This window comes from Haplochromis burtoni, unplaced genomic scaffold (assembly GCF_018398535.1).
Source record: "Haplochromis burtoni strain Fernald_Lab_line unplaced genomic scaffold, NCSU_Asbu1 Contig_79, whole genome shotgun sequence".
In the NCBI taxonomy this organism is placed as follows: domain Eukaryota; kingdom Metazoa; phylum Chordata; class Actinopteri; order Cichliformes; family Cichlidae; genus Haplochromis; species Haplochromis burtoni.
In genome coordinates, this window is record NW_024582440.1 from 508071 (window position 1) to 526363 (window position 18293).

The 18293-nt window shown below is 41.1% G+C and overlaps 1 protein-coding gene across 1 annotated transcript; it reads left to right on the plus strand.

Annotated features, from left to right (window-relative positions):
- The first annotated feature begins 706 nt into the window (after positions 1-706).
- Positions 707-18161, plus strand: esyt1b (extended synaptotagmin-like protein 1b). The gene is made up of 52 exons (XM_005924864.2): positions 707-1411; positions 2449-2490; positions 3403-3537; positions 3649-3722; positions 3815-3887; positions 4060-4149; positions 4314-4369; positions 4932-5052; positions 5143-5319; positions 5516-5598; positions 5784-5832; positions 5926-6015; positions 6127-6222; positions 6727-6798; positions 6888-6974; positions 7072-7221; positions 7369-7470; positions 7580-7756; positions 8022-8107; positions 8189-8237; positions 8427-8516; positions 8604-8699; positions 8798-8869; positions 8967-9053; positions 9146-9292; positions 9956-10062; positions 10153-10333; positions 10439-10612; positions 10699-10781; positions 11023-11071; positions 11163-11252; positions 11357-11452; positions 11710-11781; positions 11890-11976; positions 12100-12246; positions 12327-12463; positions 12817-12925; positions 13011-13105; positions 13263-13398; positions 14134-14310; positions 14404-14486; positions 14797-14845; positions 14959-15048; positions 15225-15320; positions 15416-15487; positions 15583-15669; positions 15807-15953; positions 16035-16183; positions 17129-17260; positions 17350-17452; positions 17695-17744; positions 17889-18161. Exons 1-52 carry the CDS (start codon positions 1049-1051, stop codon positions 17914-17916), a joined length of 5490 nt encoding a protein of 1829 aa, XP_005924926.1. The 5' UTR covers positions 707-1048; the 3' UTR covers positions 17917-18161.
- Positions 18162-18293: the final 132 nt, after the last annotated feature.

Sequence of the window (18293 nt, forward strand, 5' to 3'; positions counted from 1 at the left end):
GCAATGCATGAGAGCACCTTTGGTAGATGGGGAGCTTCTCATCATGGATGTGTAACCAACAAATCTGATATAATAATATGGACCAAAATCTGAAGGGAATGTTTCCAGCACCTTGCTGAATCTATGCCACCAAGAACTGGGGCAGTTCTCGGTGTGGGGGGTAGGGTATTATATACTCAATAAAGTGGCCATGCTTTAGAAACCGCATGATGACTAATGAAAAGTGTGGGCACGTGGTGTCTCTTAGAAAGTGCTTCATTTTGTGCCAAGAGGAGGAAAAAAAAATATAGACTTCAAGCAGTTTTAAATGCAAGTGTTTCCAAATTTGTCTGTTCAAGACAATTCTTAACAACTGAATTATAATCTTACTGCAAATTTATCACAGTTAATCTTTACTTACTATACTACTTATTTTTTATAATCTGATAACGTAATCCTAATTACATGTAATTAGTTACTATCCAACCCTGCTTACTGAAATCATGGCAATAGCCTGTGCGCTATTTGGGGGTTTGGGGAGAGATGATAAAGCAGTAGGAAGTATTTCCAAGCGTGTATTGTTGAGTTAATGGGTGGTCTGTGCTTCATCAGACATATACCCTTTTTTCGGATAGTTTGATTATAGAAAACTTACGAACTTCTACATAATGCTGCAGTAATAACAGTGACTGGGTAATTTGACGCAGCAAACAGTCAAAAACGCCTTTTTAGTGGGCGTGTTTTTATCCAGCTAACGGGACTGGGTGAGCAGCAGCTTTCGGGGACTTCTCCGAGATCTGTGCTCAATCAATACTACCGATCCAATCCAGCGATCGCGATCACATTTTAATTGTAGTCCGTATAAAATGCAACACTCGCGAACGGCGAATTAGCGGCGGTGCTCGTAAAGCTGACGCGCAGCAGCGGTGCGTTTGTTCAGGCAGTGGCTCGCACGAGTCATGAAACCGCAGATTAAGTGTTAGGGAAGTTCGATCGCCGTTTTAAAGACAGCAAATATCATTCAGCGAACAGCCTTGCGGTATTTTAGTGGTTTTAGAAGATAACCATAATGCAGAGCGACAAGCCGGAGCCGAGCGAATCCAAGGGCGCCGAGTGTCCGAGCACAGGCGACCGCGAGAAGAAAGCCATGAGTAACGTGGAGGCAGAAACTGACAAACCCAAGGGGATAAGTGCAGTGGCGGTACTCTGGACCTTTGGGAAATGCCTGGGTGCCTTGCTGCCCGTCTACCTTGCCGGATACTATCGGGTCAGCACCAGTCTGCTGGTGTTCGGCATGATGATCTACACGGGATGGAAACATGCCCGAGAAGGCAAGGAGACGCGCCTGAAGTCAGCCATACAGCTGCTCGACAACGAGCAAGAGTACACATCCACGAGAGTGTCCAAAATCAAGCGAGACCTTCCTGCATGGGTAAGACATGAATGTACCTGATGGCCTGAGAGCATATTAAACTTTCTGCTGCTGCACTGTCTCCCCCTTAGCCCACTTTGGCCTAGAGTAACCTTACATTACACAAATCAAGCAAAGCCTGGCACTGGACCATGCAATCACAATACCACTACAGAGGCTACTGTAGGGTGTAATGAGTATTTTTGAGTGATTTATCCCCAACCAGTAATTATTATTTGCTGCGATGGAACTATGGCATGCACCACAGCCTAGTATAGCCTTGAAAAACTTTGCTGCACCGTTGCTCTTTAGCTCCTCAAAGGAGTATGCAGTTTTGTAGAACTCTTTGTCCCTCTTCCTTTCATACAAAGACACTTCCTAAATTCATTGCACACGTGTTTAATTTTAAAACGAAACATGTCTAAAAGCACACAAGGGGATTGTTGCTTCAAAAACAGCTCCAAAAACACTCAAACTGTCTAATCAAAACTGAATGGAGAATGTGTGAGGACACTAGACCTGCAGTCTATAGTACATCTTTGTAGTAATTGTAGACAGAACGCAAATTCAGAAACCCACATGTGCCTCTGTCATCTAGGAGTATCTGGCCACACCCAAGTGAGGTTCTGTGGGTTCCTGTTTCAGGAGTGATTAAAATGATTGCGTGCATAACCAGACAGAATGCATCTCCTCACTGAAAGGTTCAAAACAGATTTCTCAACATTGTCATGTGACAGTGCTTTGTCTGAGAGAAACCTATGAAATATGCATGGGGGGAAACACTTCAAGCACATATATTGCAAAAGTATCTTGACAACTGACTTACAATGCTTAATATGTAATAGCCACATCATTTTTAAAGTGATCTTTTTATATAACATATCTTCATCCATTTTTTTTGTATAGTTTTTGAAAAGCTTTTTCAGTCTGAACCCTCAGGGAGAGAGCACTGTTGTGATAGCAACAAAGTTACCGGTCATCTGTGAATGAATCATTTCCCTTTCCTCTTGTTTGTTTATCAGTTTCTATATAAAATGCCCTCTGTTTCTATCCTTCAGGTAAACTTTCCGGATGTTGAGAAGGTTGAATGGCTGAATAAGGTAAAACATCAACAAGTTCCTCTTTTTCTTCATCATTTTATTGTACAACTGTTCATTTTCCCTCAAGCCCAGCAAACACACGCCGTTCAACAGCCCAGCTGTTGTGTTGATTGACACTTTGTGTGTGCTCGCTGATAAGTAATGTTGCTACCTTAGTGGAAAAAAGGCCACACCCCCACCATTGTGGCCACTCTGTCTGTACTGCAGAGGGGAGGCCCGGTGCCAGACAGCCCACTCAACATTTCCATTTCATTGCAGCCTACCAGACTCACAGGAAAGAGGAGGAGCCACATAGCTCTCCAAACTAAAAAGAAACCCTGCAGCCCCACCCCCATCTCCTTCTAGCTCTTCTAGCCTAGAGAAAGGCCTCTAATACAGACATAAAGAAATAAAAAGCATTCAAGATAGCAGGATCACAAGACGTAAGCATTAGAAAGCAGACAAAGCAGAGGTTTGAGACTGCTTACTGGAGGGGAGGTCAGCAGATTGCTTTACTGCTCAGGCTTCATGCGCCATAAGAGCAGGCAGCTGATGACTCATTCTCCACTTATGCCAGACTCTAACCAACTGTGGGGTTTTTGTTTTTTTGACAAAGTCAGAGGCACGCAAGCAAACTGTGCTCTGTTTTTAGATTCTTTCTCATTGACAATAGACTGAAGACTGCACAGGTTTACATAGCGGTATTAATATTGTGCAGAAAGAACCACATCTAGACCACAGATGTCATACAGCATGTTGTGACCCCAAACAAGAACACTAACAGCTGAGGAGGTTTGGTACACTGCAGCTGTCTCTGTCATTCTTTCTGGTATTTCAAACAGAAGGCGAAAGTATACTTGAAGCAGTCGTCTCGGTTATGTTTATGAAAGATAAAAACATCGTATTAAAGCATGTGCTTGATATCCTGGCCAGGTCCTGCAGCAGGTGTGGCCCTTTGTCGGCCAGTACCTCGAGAAGCTGCTGGTAGAAACCATCGCTCCTTCTATCCGAGCCTCAAGCAGCCACCTCCAGACCCTCAGCTTTACCAAGGTGGACATGGGAGACAAGGTGATGACACTGAGAGTTTACACAATGCTATGGATTTGCAGCAAAGATCCACACAAGTGATGCATGATGGAGTTATACTGTTCAAACAAATGTCCTTTATGTTTGCTTTAGGCCATGAAGGTTGTAGGGATCAAGGCACACACAGAAAATGACAAGGGACAAGTCTTGCTGGATCTGTATATTAGGTGACTTTTTACTCTTTTGCTTTTTACTCTCTCTTTACTGGAATGTTTCCAGGGTGCTCATATTGGTGACATTTTTGTGCTTATATCTTCAGCTACGTTGGCAACGTGGAGATCAATGTTGAAGTGAAACGGTACTTCTGCAAAGCTGGAGTCAAAGGCATACAGGTTTGTCTTCTTATCCAAGCTTAAAACTACTATGTGGTGACATTATTAGACAACCATTTCATGTAAAGCTTTTAAATGCCAATCTAAAGACCCAGAATTCAGTAAAATACAAAGAAAATCTGCTTTTCTTTATTTAGTGATAATTGGCCTTTCTGTTTCTCTTTTGCTTCAGCTACACGGGATGATGCGAGTGATCCTTGAGCCTCTGATTGGAGATGTGCCTATTGTGGGTGCAGTCTCTATGTTTTTCATCCGTCGGCCTGTAGGTCAATTTATATTTACAATTCACCTCCATTAGTCCTTCTCTTGTTGCACCTTCCAACCCCCATTCCTGTCAATAACACGTGTCCTATAGTCTTGTATGCTATTGGTTTGCTATCAGTCCTTAAAGATTGCTCTACACGGTTCCTTCTTATCTCTTCCCAGAAACTAGACATCAATTGGACTGGACTGACTAATTTGTTGGACATTCCTGGACTGAAGTGAGTCATGCTGAAAAAAATCTTGCTTTACACATTATTAATAACCATAGCCTTTAAAGGGAACCAAGTCTGCTTGTTTCCAACTAAATGTTTCCAACTTCATGTACGCTATTCAAGAAGCTTTGCATGATCATGATTCACAGTTAAAAATAATCCCTACTCATCCTATGCAGTGATTTTGTAAAGCCCCACAGTTTAGCTTTACCTCTTTTCCCTTCTGCAGATTCAAGGCAAATTTCTCCTAATTGAATGCCCTTCATAAACAGACAAGTGGGCGTGGCTTCTCTCTGCTTGCAAGAGATGAACATTTTAGTGACGTGAGCCTGATCAAGATCGTTTGGCTCAGAGGAATTACCTGTACATAGGCTGACTTCATTGTTTGAAACTTCTGTCATATTTAAGATGTGCATGCAACATTAACAGTATATTTATAAGAGAAACTAAAGAAAGTACAATATTTTCCCTTCAAAAATGTCGTTTCAATAATTTACTTTTATTGTACAATGAAAATTAAATGATTTTTAGTGCTGCCACTGAAATATTACTCTGTTCTATGTTTTAGTGTCATGTCAGACAGCATGATTATGGATGCTATCGCCTCCTTCTTGGTGCTGCCCAACCGCCTGGTTGTCCCGCTGGTTCCTGGCCTGCCTGTGGCCCAGCTACGCTCTCCTTTGCCCAGGGTAAGGCCTGAATATTCATCTGCACATTCAGACTACAATTGTACTTCAAGCTTTAAAACACTAGTATATGAACCTCTTCTCCTCTCTCAGGGTGTTGTACGCATCCACCTACTGGAGGCACAGAAACTAGTAGCCAAGGACAACTATGTGAAAGGGGTCATGGCAGGCTTGTCTGACCCCTACGCCATATTAAGGGTGGGACCTCAGACCTTCACCTCCAAACACATTGACAACACAGATGCCCCCAAGTGGGGAGAGATGTATGAGGTGAGGAGAAAGGTTTTTTGTTTTCTTTGTAAACCATCAGCACGTAAATTGGAAAATGTTGTCTTTCACACATCATTTCACTTTGTTCTGTATTTGAGTGTTTCTCCTGATATATCAGTCACTGGCATTGTTCATTTTCATTCCATACAAGCCCCTTTGTCAGTCGTCATGTCCTTATTTGTGTTCCGTACATCAGGTTATTGTCCATGAAGTACCTGGTCAAGAGTTGGAGGTTGAGGTATATGACAAAGACCCAGACAAGGATGATTTCTTGGGCAGGTACATATGCATAATTCATGTCCTGGTTGAATCTCATGTTGTCACCTTTCATTTGTCACCTGCATGAACAGTGGGGAAAAGTACTTCGAATGTACAGAGTCTCCTTTCTGTTCTGTTGATCATTGAAATTGCACTACTGTATTTTGTTTTTAATCCTTCTTGTCTTGCACTCCTCCTCCCTATAGGACCAAATTGGATTTGGGCATTGTGAAGAAATCCATAGTTGTCGATGATGTAAGTGAGCAGTTTTCTTTTTTATCTTTGCCACACTGAGGATGATTTTTTAATCATAAGACGGTGAAAGTATGTCTGAATGTGTCTTCCCAGTGGTTCACTCTGAAGGACACAGATTCTGGACGGGTTCACTTCAGGCTAGAGTGGTTGAGTTTGCTGCCAAGCACTGATCAACTAGAGCAGGTCTGAGTGTCTAATTTTCACTGATGATCAGCTTTTCGTGTGTCATCGAGGAGACTTGTGTTTGTTGTCAAACAATTACACTAAAGGAAATGTTGTAAAATCACGATCTAGGTCCTGAAGAGGAACGAGAGCATCACCAACAAGAATGCTGATCTCCCTTCTTCAGCCATCTTGGTTATCTATTTGGATAAGGCTGAGGCGCTTCCTGTGAGTCAAATAAGTGTGCTTTCTGTGCCCACATTCGTGCACAGCTCAGAGCTGCTTCCTGTGTGTGGTTAAACTAACTGAGCTGTAACTGCTATTTGTTTCGCATTCCACAAGTTTGTTGCCTTGGCCTCAAACCCAGTTTAATCTGTTCCACTGTTGATGAATATGGGTAACTCTATCCAAAACTGTTACACACTTTTCAGACTCTTCTAATTTTGTCATATATTTAAGAAGAAAAACAAAAGTTAAAGAAACTTTGGAAGAAAACCCCCAGCTTATTGTTTTTTCTCTTTGCTAACTTAGACTTCCTGATTGTGCCAGGCAGCACGGTGCTTCATTTCAGTTATTTGTGCTGTTGCTATGGTAGCCATGCACATACTTTCATTGTGACCGACCTCATGTTCTTATAATAGTAGATAAATCTATTTGTTGTGCTGCTCTTGGTTACAGAATGTCAGTGTCTTACTCTGCATTCATATCTGTCTGCAACTGTGTACGTTTTAGATGAAGAAGGGAAATAAAGAGCCCAATCCCATGGTGCAGTTATCTGTGAAGGACGTCACTAGAGAGAGCAAGGTACATCTCCTGGGAAAGCCATTTAAAATTCTCTTGATATGTTTTGTTTATTTTTTTGTCATATGCACATTTTTCCGTCTTCTCTTTAGACTTGTTACACAACCATTAATCCAGAGTTTGAAGAAGCTTTTACCTTCTTCATCCACGATCCTCGCAACCAGGACATAGACATTCAGGTAGTAGATGATGAGATTATGTACCATTTACTATGCAATAAAACTCATCTTTGATAATCTGACGGGTGATGGTGTTGAACTGTCTTTTCTTCATTAGGTGAAGGATGCTGACCGTGTGCAGACGCTGGGAAACCTGACCATCCCGTTGTCCCGTCTCTTATCAAATTCCAATCTTTCCCTGGACCAATGGTTCCAGTTGGAAAACTCTGGATCAGCCAGTCGCATCTACCTCAATGCGATTCTCAGGGTAAATGGGACTAAGACCTATGATCCTGCACTGTTATAATGTCTAATAAACACACTAACAAAAAAGTGGAGTGTAGGAAGTGATTAATTCCAAATTCAATTAAGAATTTTTGTCTTTCTGCTTCTCCTTTTTCCCATTTCACCAAAGGTCCTGTGGTTAGACGAAGAGCGCATTCCATCTGATGTGTCCTCCAGCTTATCCCAACAGCTCCCACAGCAGACCTCTGCCCATCCTAGCTTCGCTACAGAGGTAATACAGGACAGTCCAGTTATTTTTTTCTTTTTACTTGATAGCTCTTAGGATCTTGCTAGTATTTTTTTTATTTTTTAAAAATTTAAAATGCACATTTTTATTTCAGGGACTGCTGAGAATTCACCTGTTGGCAGGTCAGAATCTTGTTCCGAAAGATAACCTGATGGGAGGCATGGTGAAAGGCAAGAGTGACCCCTATGTCAAGATCAGCATTGGGGGTGAAACATTCACAAGCGAAGTTATCAAAGGCAATCTTAACCCCACCTGGAACGAGATGTATGAGGTAAGAAATTGCTGTAAATTTTTAAAGAATAATCTGCGCTTTTGTGTGTAATTAAGTAAGGAATTTTATTTCAAGACAACTGGTTCACATCAAATAAAAACAAAAAACAAGAAAATAGAGAACCAGAGAGCCATTTTAAAATAAAATCTAATTCCAAGTTTAAAAAGACAAGTCTTCAGCTGCTTTTTGGCTGAGTAGTTCATTTAGTTGCAGTGTAATTAGTTAAAAAGGGTCCTTTGAGATGTGTACTTGGTTTGCCCCTCAGGTTATTTTAACCCAGCTTCCAGGCCAGGACCTGCATTTGGAGGTCTTTGATAAAGACATCAACATGAAGGATGACTTCATGGGCAGGTAACTATATCTAAATCAAGCATCACAATGCTTATTACCATCTACATGATCTATTCTAATCTTGTATGTGTTGACATGCAGGCTGAAGATCAGTCTAAAGGATCTCATTGATGCTCAGTACACTGATCAGGTGGGCATGTGCTACAGTGTTAGCCTGTAGGAATGTGATTAGCCACCTACATAGAGTTTTAGTATTTCAGGTACAGACACATATGAAATTTTAGAAAAATGCAAATGATAGATCTGCTTGAACTTTTTCTCTAAAATTACTTAATTAAAGATAGTTCAGACATTAAAATGATTTCTCTTTATTTTTCAGTGGTACACGCTCAGTGATGTGAAGTCTGGTCGTGTACACCTGATATTGGAATGGGTTCCAACAGCCTCAGAGTCAGACAGATTGGACCAGGTCAGTAATATCGAAACAAGCCACGGATTAATGAACACCTTGTGCTGAGCTTGATTTATATTCTGCGGTTGCTTCCTGCATCTTTAGGTTCTTCAGTTCTATTCCCAACAGTCCTACAAGAACAAAGCAGTTCCCTCGGCAGGCCTGCTGTTTGTGTTTGTCGAGCAGGCAGATGGATTGTCAGTAAGTCTTTTAATACTGCTTTGTAGGACAGACTGTAGAACTAGGAGCTGACCTTTGGACTCCAAATAAATATTACTGACTGTTGTCTCTTCCTGCAGGTGAAGAAGAGTGGAAAAGATCCAAAAGTAGGAGCAGAGTTAACTCTTGGAGCAAAGTCTCGAAAAACTACAGTAAGACTTCAAGCCCTCATCCTGATACTTCTGCTTCTCTTTCAGTACTAAGATTGGCAAAGAACTCTATGGATTGACTCTTTTGTCTCGTCTTAAGGTGTGTGATCGTACAACATCACCTCAGTGGAATGAAGCATTCTGCTTCCTGGTTCGTGACCCCAGAGAGGCTATTCTTCTTGTTAAGGTAAGATGACTTCGGTGTATTATAAAACTTATCCTCATGTAAACAGATCTCTCATATAGAAGTTGTTAATACCAAATATTGTGTTTTTCCAGCTCTCCCACAGCTGGACCTTACCCATGGGCTCTGTGGTTATTCCTATTCGAGAGCTGCTCTCTGAACCAGAGCTGGTCCTGGACCAGTGGTTCCATCTGGATGGAGCCTCACCTGAGAGCCAGATTCTTTTGAGAACTGAACTCAAGGTATGTCAGTCTTTGTCTCTCTCAGTTTTTCAGTTCAACTTTTTTTGTTTGTTTGTTTTGTTTTTTTGTTATCTTCTAAATCAAGCATAGTTGTAGTTTAAGTGAGTCAGAGCATCAACATATCAGTTGATCTCAGTGCCAGTCCACAGTTTCTGAGGGCTCATATAGGGCACACTATATGAGCCGCTTTAGTTGCTGAACCCCTGCAAGCTGCTTTGCAACCCTCCTTTACTCCAGCTCCTAGTATCTTGCTTTGTGTGATATATCGGTGTCATAGCTGTTGTCACTGTTGCCTGCTCTGTATTCTTGCTATTATTCTTGCTGTTGCGCCCTCTGCCCAGAGGCTTTCCATGTTAGCATAGTGCAGCCAAAGGAGGTGGCAGAACAAAGCTATGCTTAATTTAAATCACTGCAGATACAAATATCAATCTTCAGTTTTAACTATGTTGGTTTAGACCGAAATATTTAACATATTTCATATGAATAAGTGAATATCATTAACTTTTGTTTTTGCAATAAACCCCTTTCTCTGACTTTAATTCTCTCTTTTATTTCCTTTTTTGCTCATTTTTTTGTTCTTTTTCTAATTTGTTTTTGCAACGGGTGTAATGACTGTGTAATAAATAACATAGTTAATTTAGAACAATGTCCATTTAACTACAGATGCTGATTCCAAGCAAATGTCCTGTTACCGCTGATAAAACTAAGGCGACTGCGGTGTCAGATCCTTCTGCTGCTAAGCAGAAACAGGAGACAGAAAAAACGCTCAAGTAAGATTATTTATTCAGTAAAGTCTATTTCTGTTTAGCCACCAGATTTCCCTCTTAAACTTGACTGATTTCTAATCGCTGTGTTTTTAGGTCGAGCTCAATAGACACTCCCCCCGTGGAGACTATTGTCTCTTCGGTGACTTCGCATGAAGATGCCGATGCCAAAAAAAAGGCAGCTGATTCGATTCCAGATGAGACGGAAGAAGAATCACCAAGTCCTGCCATAACACAGCCTCCTCATACTTCCCCAGACATCAGCTTTGCCAGTCAGGTAACATCACAACACACTGATCTACAGAAGCAGATATGAGAAGCAGGGCACGACAAAATCCTGTTTGTTAAAAAGCCGCATGGATGAAAATATCCCTCCCTTTAGGGTCTGCTGAGGATCATCCTGCTGGAGGCCCAGAGTCTTGTTGCCAAAGATAAAGTGATGGGTATGGCCAAAGGCAAGAGTGACCCTTACGCTAAGATCAGTGTCGGTGAAGAAAGTTTTAAGAGCAACGTGATCAAGGAAAACCTCAACCCGGTCTGGAATGAGATGTATGAGGTGTGTATGAGGGGCTGCATAAAATCAGAAGGCCTGTTACCACCTAACATCTGTGACTTTGACTAAACTTGTTTGTGTTCTCTAAGGTGGTTTTGAGGCCTCAGTCAGGACAGGAAATGCAAGTGGAACTGTATGATAAAGACATGGACAAAGATGACTTCCTGGGCAGGTAGGGGCTAATGTGGAGGTCTACACTTGTTCAGAACTGAGTCAGATCACACTAAGATAACTACCTGAGCATAGCAGTTGGTAAACAAATGTGTATACTGGCAAAAAAAACCCAGTGTCAGTCGACCATGAGATGATGTTTATCACAGTACACTAGTAAAAAAACAACAACACTGTTTCTAAATTCAAAATCGCTGAAACAGGAATTGTGCATAATGTGCATAATCTTCTTTGTTGACTAGATTCAAAATCAGCGTGGCAGACATAATCAGCTCCCAGTACTTAGACCAGGTGGGTATTGTAGATATTTTCTTACTAAATGTGTGTACGCCTTGTGCATTTATAAACTGTAATCCAATGTTTGAGCACACCTCTGTTTCAGTGGTACACCTTGAATGATGTAAAGTCTGGGCGTGTCCGTCTGATCCTGGAGTGGGTTTCAACAGTGTCCCATAATAACACCCTAGACCAAGTCAGTGCATGTTTCTGTACACAAACAAAATGCTCCTTCTCTGATTCGCTGTGCACATCGGTGCTGAGTCACTAATGTATTTTTTATTTGATTCTCTGCTGCAGGTAATGCATTTGCTGTCTCTGCAGTCTTACCAGAACAAGGCCGCTCCCTGTGCAGCACTCCTCTTTGTTTATGTGGACAGAGCGCACTCGTTGCCTGTGAGTCCCTTGTAATTTTGCACAGTGAAAATCATTATGATAGACAGTTTGATTATGAGTTCGTTTACGCACATAAAGTGAAAAATTGCCACTTTTAACACTTTATATTTTATAAGATAGTATTGGATGTCATAATTGTGGAGAATAATGTCTACTGGGATAAACTCTGATCACACTTGAATTGGAGAAGTTAAGAAAATAGATGAAAGGAATTCAAACTATTCATGTAATCTAATCTTTTTTATTTCTGTGTACAGTTCAAAAAAAGTGGAAAGGAGCCCAAGGCTGGAGCTGAGCTGGTGTTTGGTAACACAGTCTACAAAACTAAGGTATTAAAATAATAATATATGTGACATAATATACTATAACTTCACACCTGATTTTTTTTAAAAAGAGAAATAATTTATTACCACTCTTTATCCATTTTCTGCCTGAAGGTGTGCGATCGCACGAGTGCTCCTCAGTGGAATGAAGGATTCTACTTCAAAGTACACAATCCCAAAGAGGAGATGCTCATCATAAAGGTAAATGTACTGAATTTGTTACAGTACAATACACAGTACAGTACAATAGCCTTTAAAGTCTGCTGCTGCCCTCTTCATTTCAAGTGCTGACTGATATCACAAATGTGTCCTTTCGCTGTGTAGCTCTCCAGTGCGTGGGACCAGCCAATGGGATCTCTGGTAGTTCCTGTGAGACAGCTTCTCTCTGAACCACAGCTGGTCCTGGACCAGTGGATGCCTCTTGATGGAGCATTACCTGAAAGCGAGATCCTCCTGAGGGCTGAGCTCAAGGTATGAAGATATGTACACTCTACATTAATGTTACTGTGACTGACATCAAGGAACCCCAACTGAAAATGTGTCATTAACAGATTCTTAACTCGAGGATGGATGAAGTTCCACGGCCGACTGTGACCACTGTAAAGAAAGAGGACACCAGCACCCACACAGAAAAGGCATCCGCAGCAGCTGGCAAGGAGGAAAAAAGTTCAGAGATGCCAACGCACAAGTGAGTCATTTGCGTGTGAAATCTATAATCTCACGTTGAAGCTAATGCTGCTGTACCTGAGACTGTAGTCTTATTCAAAAACAGTTAAAACCAAAGTTAGAAGTGCTGCTAAGGAAAATAAGCAGTTCATACACCTTTAATTTAAACATAAATAAGCTTAATAAATGGAAGATATTAAGTGTGCTCCCTGTTGGTGAGTGAAGGTATAGGAAACGTGCTCCTTGATGTCATATACCACTTAAATATAAAGACATAGTTGCACTAGGACTGCACAGGACGCATCATTCAGATGGTATTATGTCTGACAAGCTTTATTCCAGACTTTCATGTTTTTAGAATAATGTTGCTCTTAGGTCTGTTGCAGTATCAAACCAGCCTAAAGAACCTGAAGCAAATCCTGCAACTGCTACAGAGATGGCTCCTCATGTTGAACCAGCACATGACCCATCCCCTGCTGCCGCAGTGAGTCACATCACACAAAAGTCAGTTGTTACTCTGCCCCAGATGTCTGTTTTCGTCTTCATAACATTAATGTAATTTTGCTCAGCTGGTGGACAAGCCAGCAGATGCAGAAGAGCACCGCACACAGCCCCACACAGCAGACAGAGGAGACTTTGAACCACAGAAAAAGCAAACAGAAGGGTGAGCTCCACGTGACAGCAAACACAACTATATTGTTCCTTCAGTTTTTCATATTTTTGTCATGTTTGCCTCAAACAAACAATTTGAAAAAAAAAAACATAATGAGAAAAAAAATCTTCTCCATTTTCTGTGTGTTTGGATATGAATGAATTTCCAGTTTGGGCAATCTTGCTCACGCCACAGTGGCAGGTCTTCCCACTGACACTAAAAAGCCAGAAGTGGTTCCTGAAATCCCCAAACCTGCTCAGGTTCTTCCACCACACACAACCCCGAGCCAGGGCTTTGCTCAAGAGGTGGGTGTAGTTCTGTGTTTGTTATCAGCATGGAAAGGAAAGCAGTATCATGTAATTTGCTTTTGAGTTCATATATACATATTCAGATCATTCTGGAGGTCTAATTCTAATGTTTTGAAATGTAGGGCTCCATTAAGCCTGTGTTTTTTCATTACCTCACATTAGACAATATCCTCCCAGCGATTCCATGTGTCCTCAGATATTCGGTGGGGATAATTAGATAAATGGATGCTGCTGGGATTCAACTTATCATTTGGGTTTCTAAACAGCCCCTCGTGTCTCTTTCTGCACAGCAGGATTTTCCTTCTTCCTCCTGTTATTTTACTCTGAGCTCTACTAGAATGGCCCCCTCTGTTGTGTCATACCAGCTTCAAGGAAGAAGAAGGACATCTAGAGGCTTAAAACAAAATGAGCATGTTGCAAACGCAACTTATAATGTAGGATACTCTTAATGATGGATCCTTTGCTAATTTGAACAAGAAAAGCAGGTTTTCATTAAGTAGTTAAACAAATCTCTGATTGATGGTTATTTCTAAAGATTTATCTATGAAAGTGACAAAAGAATGTCAGATTAACAGCTAGTAAGCAAGAAATTCCTGTTTTCCAGTCTTCCGTGGGAAGGACAGAAATGACCTGGATCACACTGAAATGTATACACTGACTTAATAAATCCAACGAACGTCTGCTCTGTTCTGTGGTACTTTCTGTATAACACTTGCGGTCTTCATGCTGTAGGGGCTCCTGAGGATTCACCTGCTGGAGGCCCAGAATCTGGTTGCAAAGGATAACCTGATGGGGGGGATGGTGAAGGGCAAGAGCGATCCCTATGTCAAGATCAACGTAGGCGAGGTTGCATTCAAGAGCCATGTTATCAAGGAGAATCTAAACCCAACATGGAACGAAATGTATGAGGTAAGCTGTTTAAGGTTGTTGTTTATTATCTGAGCTTTGATTTGTCTGAAGTAGTTTTTTTGACAAATGTTTGCTTCTCTTACTTTTAAACAGGTCGTTGTGAAAGGGCACAGCATCCAGGAGATCAAGTTTGAAGCATTTGATAAGGATATAGATTCTGATGACTTTCTAGGAAGGTGTGTTTCCTACTCTAAAGAATCAGTGCTGTGTTTCACTGGTCTAGCTTGATTGCAGCTTCCACCTCGAGCCATGGAAAATGAAAGATAACACATTTTTGTTTTATCTAAAACAAATTTCCACCTGTATAAAATTAATTGAGAATACCATTTACATTATTGTTATTAATCCAGTATTGACTGCTTTTTTCACAAAGCTTGTCTCTTAAAACTCCTGACATCTGGAAATCAGCCTGAAGTAAACATGGTCATATTATGTGAACTTAAACTCGTGCTGTTGTTAATCATTTGCCTGTATTCGTGTTCACAGATTCAGTATTAAGCTAAATGAGGTCATAAGATCACAGTACACAGATCAGGTTAGTCATGCAAACCTTGAGCCACACCCTGTGTGTTTTTAACTCAGTGTTGCCTGTTTTCCTCGTACAAAGAGTTTGTCATGCTTCTCTAACAAACGTTGTCTCTCTTACAGTGGTACACTCTGAAGGACGTGAAATCTGGACAGGTTCACTTGATACTGGAGTGGGTTCCTGCAGTGTCAAATGCAGCCAGACTGGAGCAGGTGGGCCCTGCACCGTGTTAATAAACTCACTCAGTTCAGCCTCGCTCTGTTCATTTAAACATGGAGTTATATGCCTCCGGTCTCCTAGAATGCTGTTGAGCAACATAGCACCACACAAGGTATATTCACTTTGCAAAATAATCACCTGACCTAACTGGCTGTGCTCCATGCCACAGGTGCTGCAGCTTCAGTCTCTCCAGGCTTTTAAGAACAAAGCTGTCCCTGCTGCAGCTCTGCTCTTTGTCCATATAGACAGAGCACATTCATTATCTGTAAGTCGCCCGCAGTTCATTGATACACTGTGCACAAGTTGACAGAAACGATCCCACGTGCTGTGTAACTTGAATGCCTCTCTTTTGCTTCATAGTTGAAGAAGAGTGGAAAAGAACCAAAAGCCGGAGCTGAGCTTGTTCTGGGTGAAACAGCCTACAAAACCAAAGTGAGGCTCTTTCTCTCATGCTGCTCTGCAACTCAGTGTGATAATTGCTTTTTTTCCTGCTATATTAATCGTATCATTTCATCACACTTTATCAGCTCTGTGACCGCAGTACCAGTCCTCAGTGGAATGAGTCTTTCTACTTTGTGGTCCATGATCCTAAGCATGATATGCTTGTGGTGAAAGTAAGATATTTATCTACATCTGTTTTTAACTTTTGCCATACTTCTTGCATTCATTTCTGTGTACAGATTTAATTTGTTTACATGTAAGAGTACTAATATTGGGGTGATTTTCATTCTCACTCTCTTTTGCATTGCAGTTGTCGAGTGGCTGGGACCAGCCAATGGGATCTCTGGTGATTCCTGTCAAGAATCTGCTTGCAGAGCCACAGCTGGTTCAGGATCAGTGGTTCCATCTGGATGGAGCATCACCTGAAAGTCAAATCCTGCTTAGGGCTGAACTCAAGGTGATAACATCTGACAGATAAAAGCAAATGAGTTGACTCGTTACTGCGCACTCTTACTGTTATTCTGGATGTGTTTTATAGATACTGGCATCCAAAATGACGGATTTGATTGGTGCAGGGACTTTGCCCTGTGCTGCTTCTGGGTGCAGTTCTGGAAACGGGCAGGTGAAGCTGTCGCTTTCATACGCCTCGCAAGAGAGAAAGCTCATTGTCATCGTTCACGCCTGCAGGTGTGTGAAACAAAACATTTAAATCGCATGAGTGCTGCATATGAATATTATGCATCTGAGGCTGTGTTAAAGGAAGGTGTTTGTAATATTATAACACAACCTCATCATAACTTCATCATAAACTTACCATGTTTCTGCGTGGGGTCAAAAACAGGTCATAAAAGAAATTCATGTTTATTTTCACCAACTTTATACTGACAGAAAGATCATTTTGAATTCATTTTGCACATCTTCTGATGTGGCTGTACGAAAACTGAATTCAGCACATGATGGAAACAACACCTGAGTCCATCAGGAATGCCTGTATGTTGTTGCATTGAAAAACATTCTGCTCTGCATTTCTGTTGGTCTCTAACACTTTAGGAAAAACCCACAAATAGGGAAATTATTAATGATAACTCAAAGAATATTTCATGCTATGTTGACTGCTCCATATATTGAAGAAGAAACTGTATTGCTCTAACATACTAAATGAAAAATAATATGTCTCCATCATATGATATGACAACCTTTTCGCACGAACTGTGAGACCGTTAATTTTATAGGCTAATGCTTTATGTTCATTTAACAGATGCTAGATTTTAATAGAGTTATCCAGGGTATGAGTGATCTAATGGTAGCAGATTTTCTGTTAGGTAGAAAATATATTCATAGACATTGTGGGCTTTACCAATAGACGCACAATGAAGCATCTTTAGGAAATGCACCCCCTGTCCAGTGGACACTTGGAGTGAGAGCTGCAACTTATACTTATATCTGAGTTTCTCATGTTTGCTTGTTGTACTTTTGCTTTTGAAGTTGACTGTTCATGAACTCAAAATAACTCCCGGGAAACATCAAAGTGCTCCCACCCCTGCTGGCATGTCTTAAAACATTTTTACAGTTAACTTTTGTTCATCTTTGCTATATTTCATTTTTATATTGTTTATTTTTTTATCCACACAGAGGTCTGTTGTCGCAACATAAAGATGGTGTGGACAGCTATGTCTCCCTCATGCTGCTGCCAGATAAAAGCAAGGCCACTAAGAAAAAAACAGGAGTGAAGAAGAGAGACCTCAACCCAGAATTTAATGAAAGGTTGCACTACCTTTTTTCTCCTTTGTAGGTTTTGTTATCCCTAAAGATCTGACCTAGTGTTTTAATAATCTTTTTGTACTTTCTTAAAGGTTTGAGTATGATCTGCCTAAGGACGAGATAAGATTCAGACGCCTCAGTGTATCAGTGAAAAATAACTCCTCTTCATTCAGAAGCCGAGACGTCATTGGACAGGTCAGACTGAAATCATATTTGTGGCTCTTCCTGCATCTGTTACATGGCTTTAAATATACTGCCAAACAGCACACTGAGATTCGGTTGGGTAAAATGTACTCCAATCTCCTCACTGTGCCTTAGCTGGTAGCGTAAATTGCATTGATTCCATAAATGTGTTTTATCTTTTCACTCTGAAATGCTGTGAATACAGGCAGAAACTGTGTTTGTGCAGATGCTGACATGACATTCCCATTCTTTAGGTGCAGCTCGAGTTGGCTGAGGTGAACCTCGTGTCTGGTGTCACAGAATGGTGAGCAGAAGAGATCTGGTTTCATCCAGACTGTATTTACATTTATTCAAATGCTCAAGCTTGATGGTCATTATTTCTGACCATTTTTATTGACCATCAGGAACTCTTACTATCATTCAATGACTGTTCCACCTCATCTTCCAGGTTCACTCTCAAGGATGAAGCTGAATAGAAATCGCTGCTTGCTGATGCCGTAGGACAGCGATGAAAACGTCATCATTCGAATCCTGCTGCTGCTAATCACACCGATGCCTTCTCCTCTGTACTTCTGCACACAGTGCCAGCATGGCAGCCTTACCTGTATCCACCCAGCTCACTGTGTTATAGCATCTAGTATAGAAGTGCACAGCTCTCGTATTCACATACAACCACATACATACAAGTCACCAAAGATAAGTAGAAAGAAGCAGCTAAGTTTTAAAAAAAAAGAAGGTGTAAGTAAGTTATGATTGAAAATTATATGAAGAAATTGAATTTAAAGACTGAACAGAGAAAGTGATGGATGAAGTGACCTGAAGGTGTCATGTTACATTTTATTGCTTTGTTTGC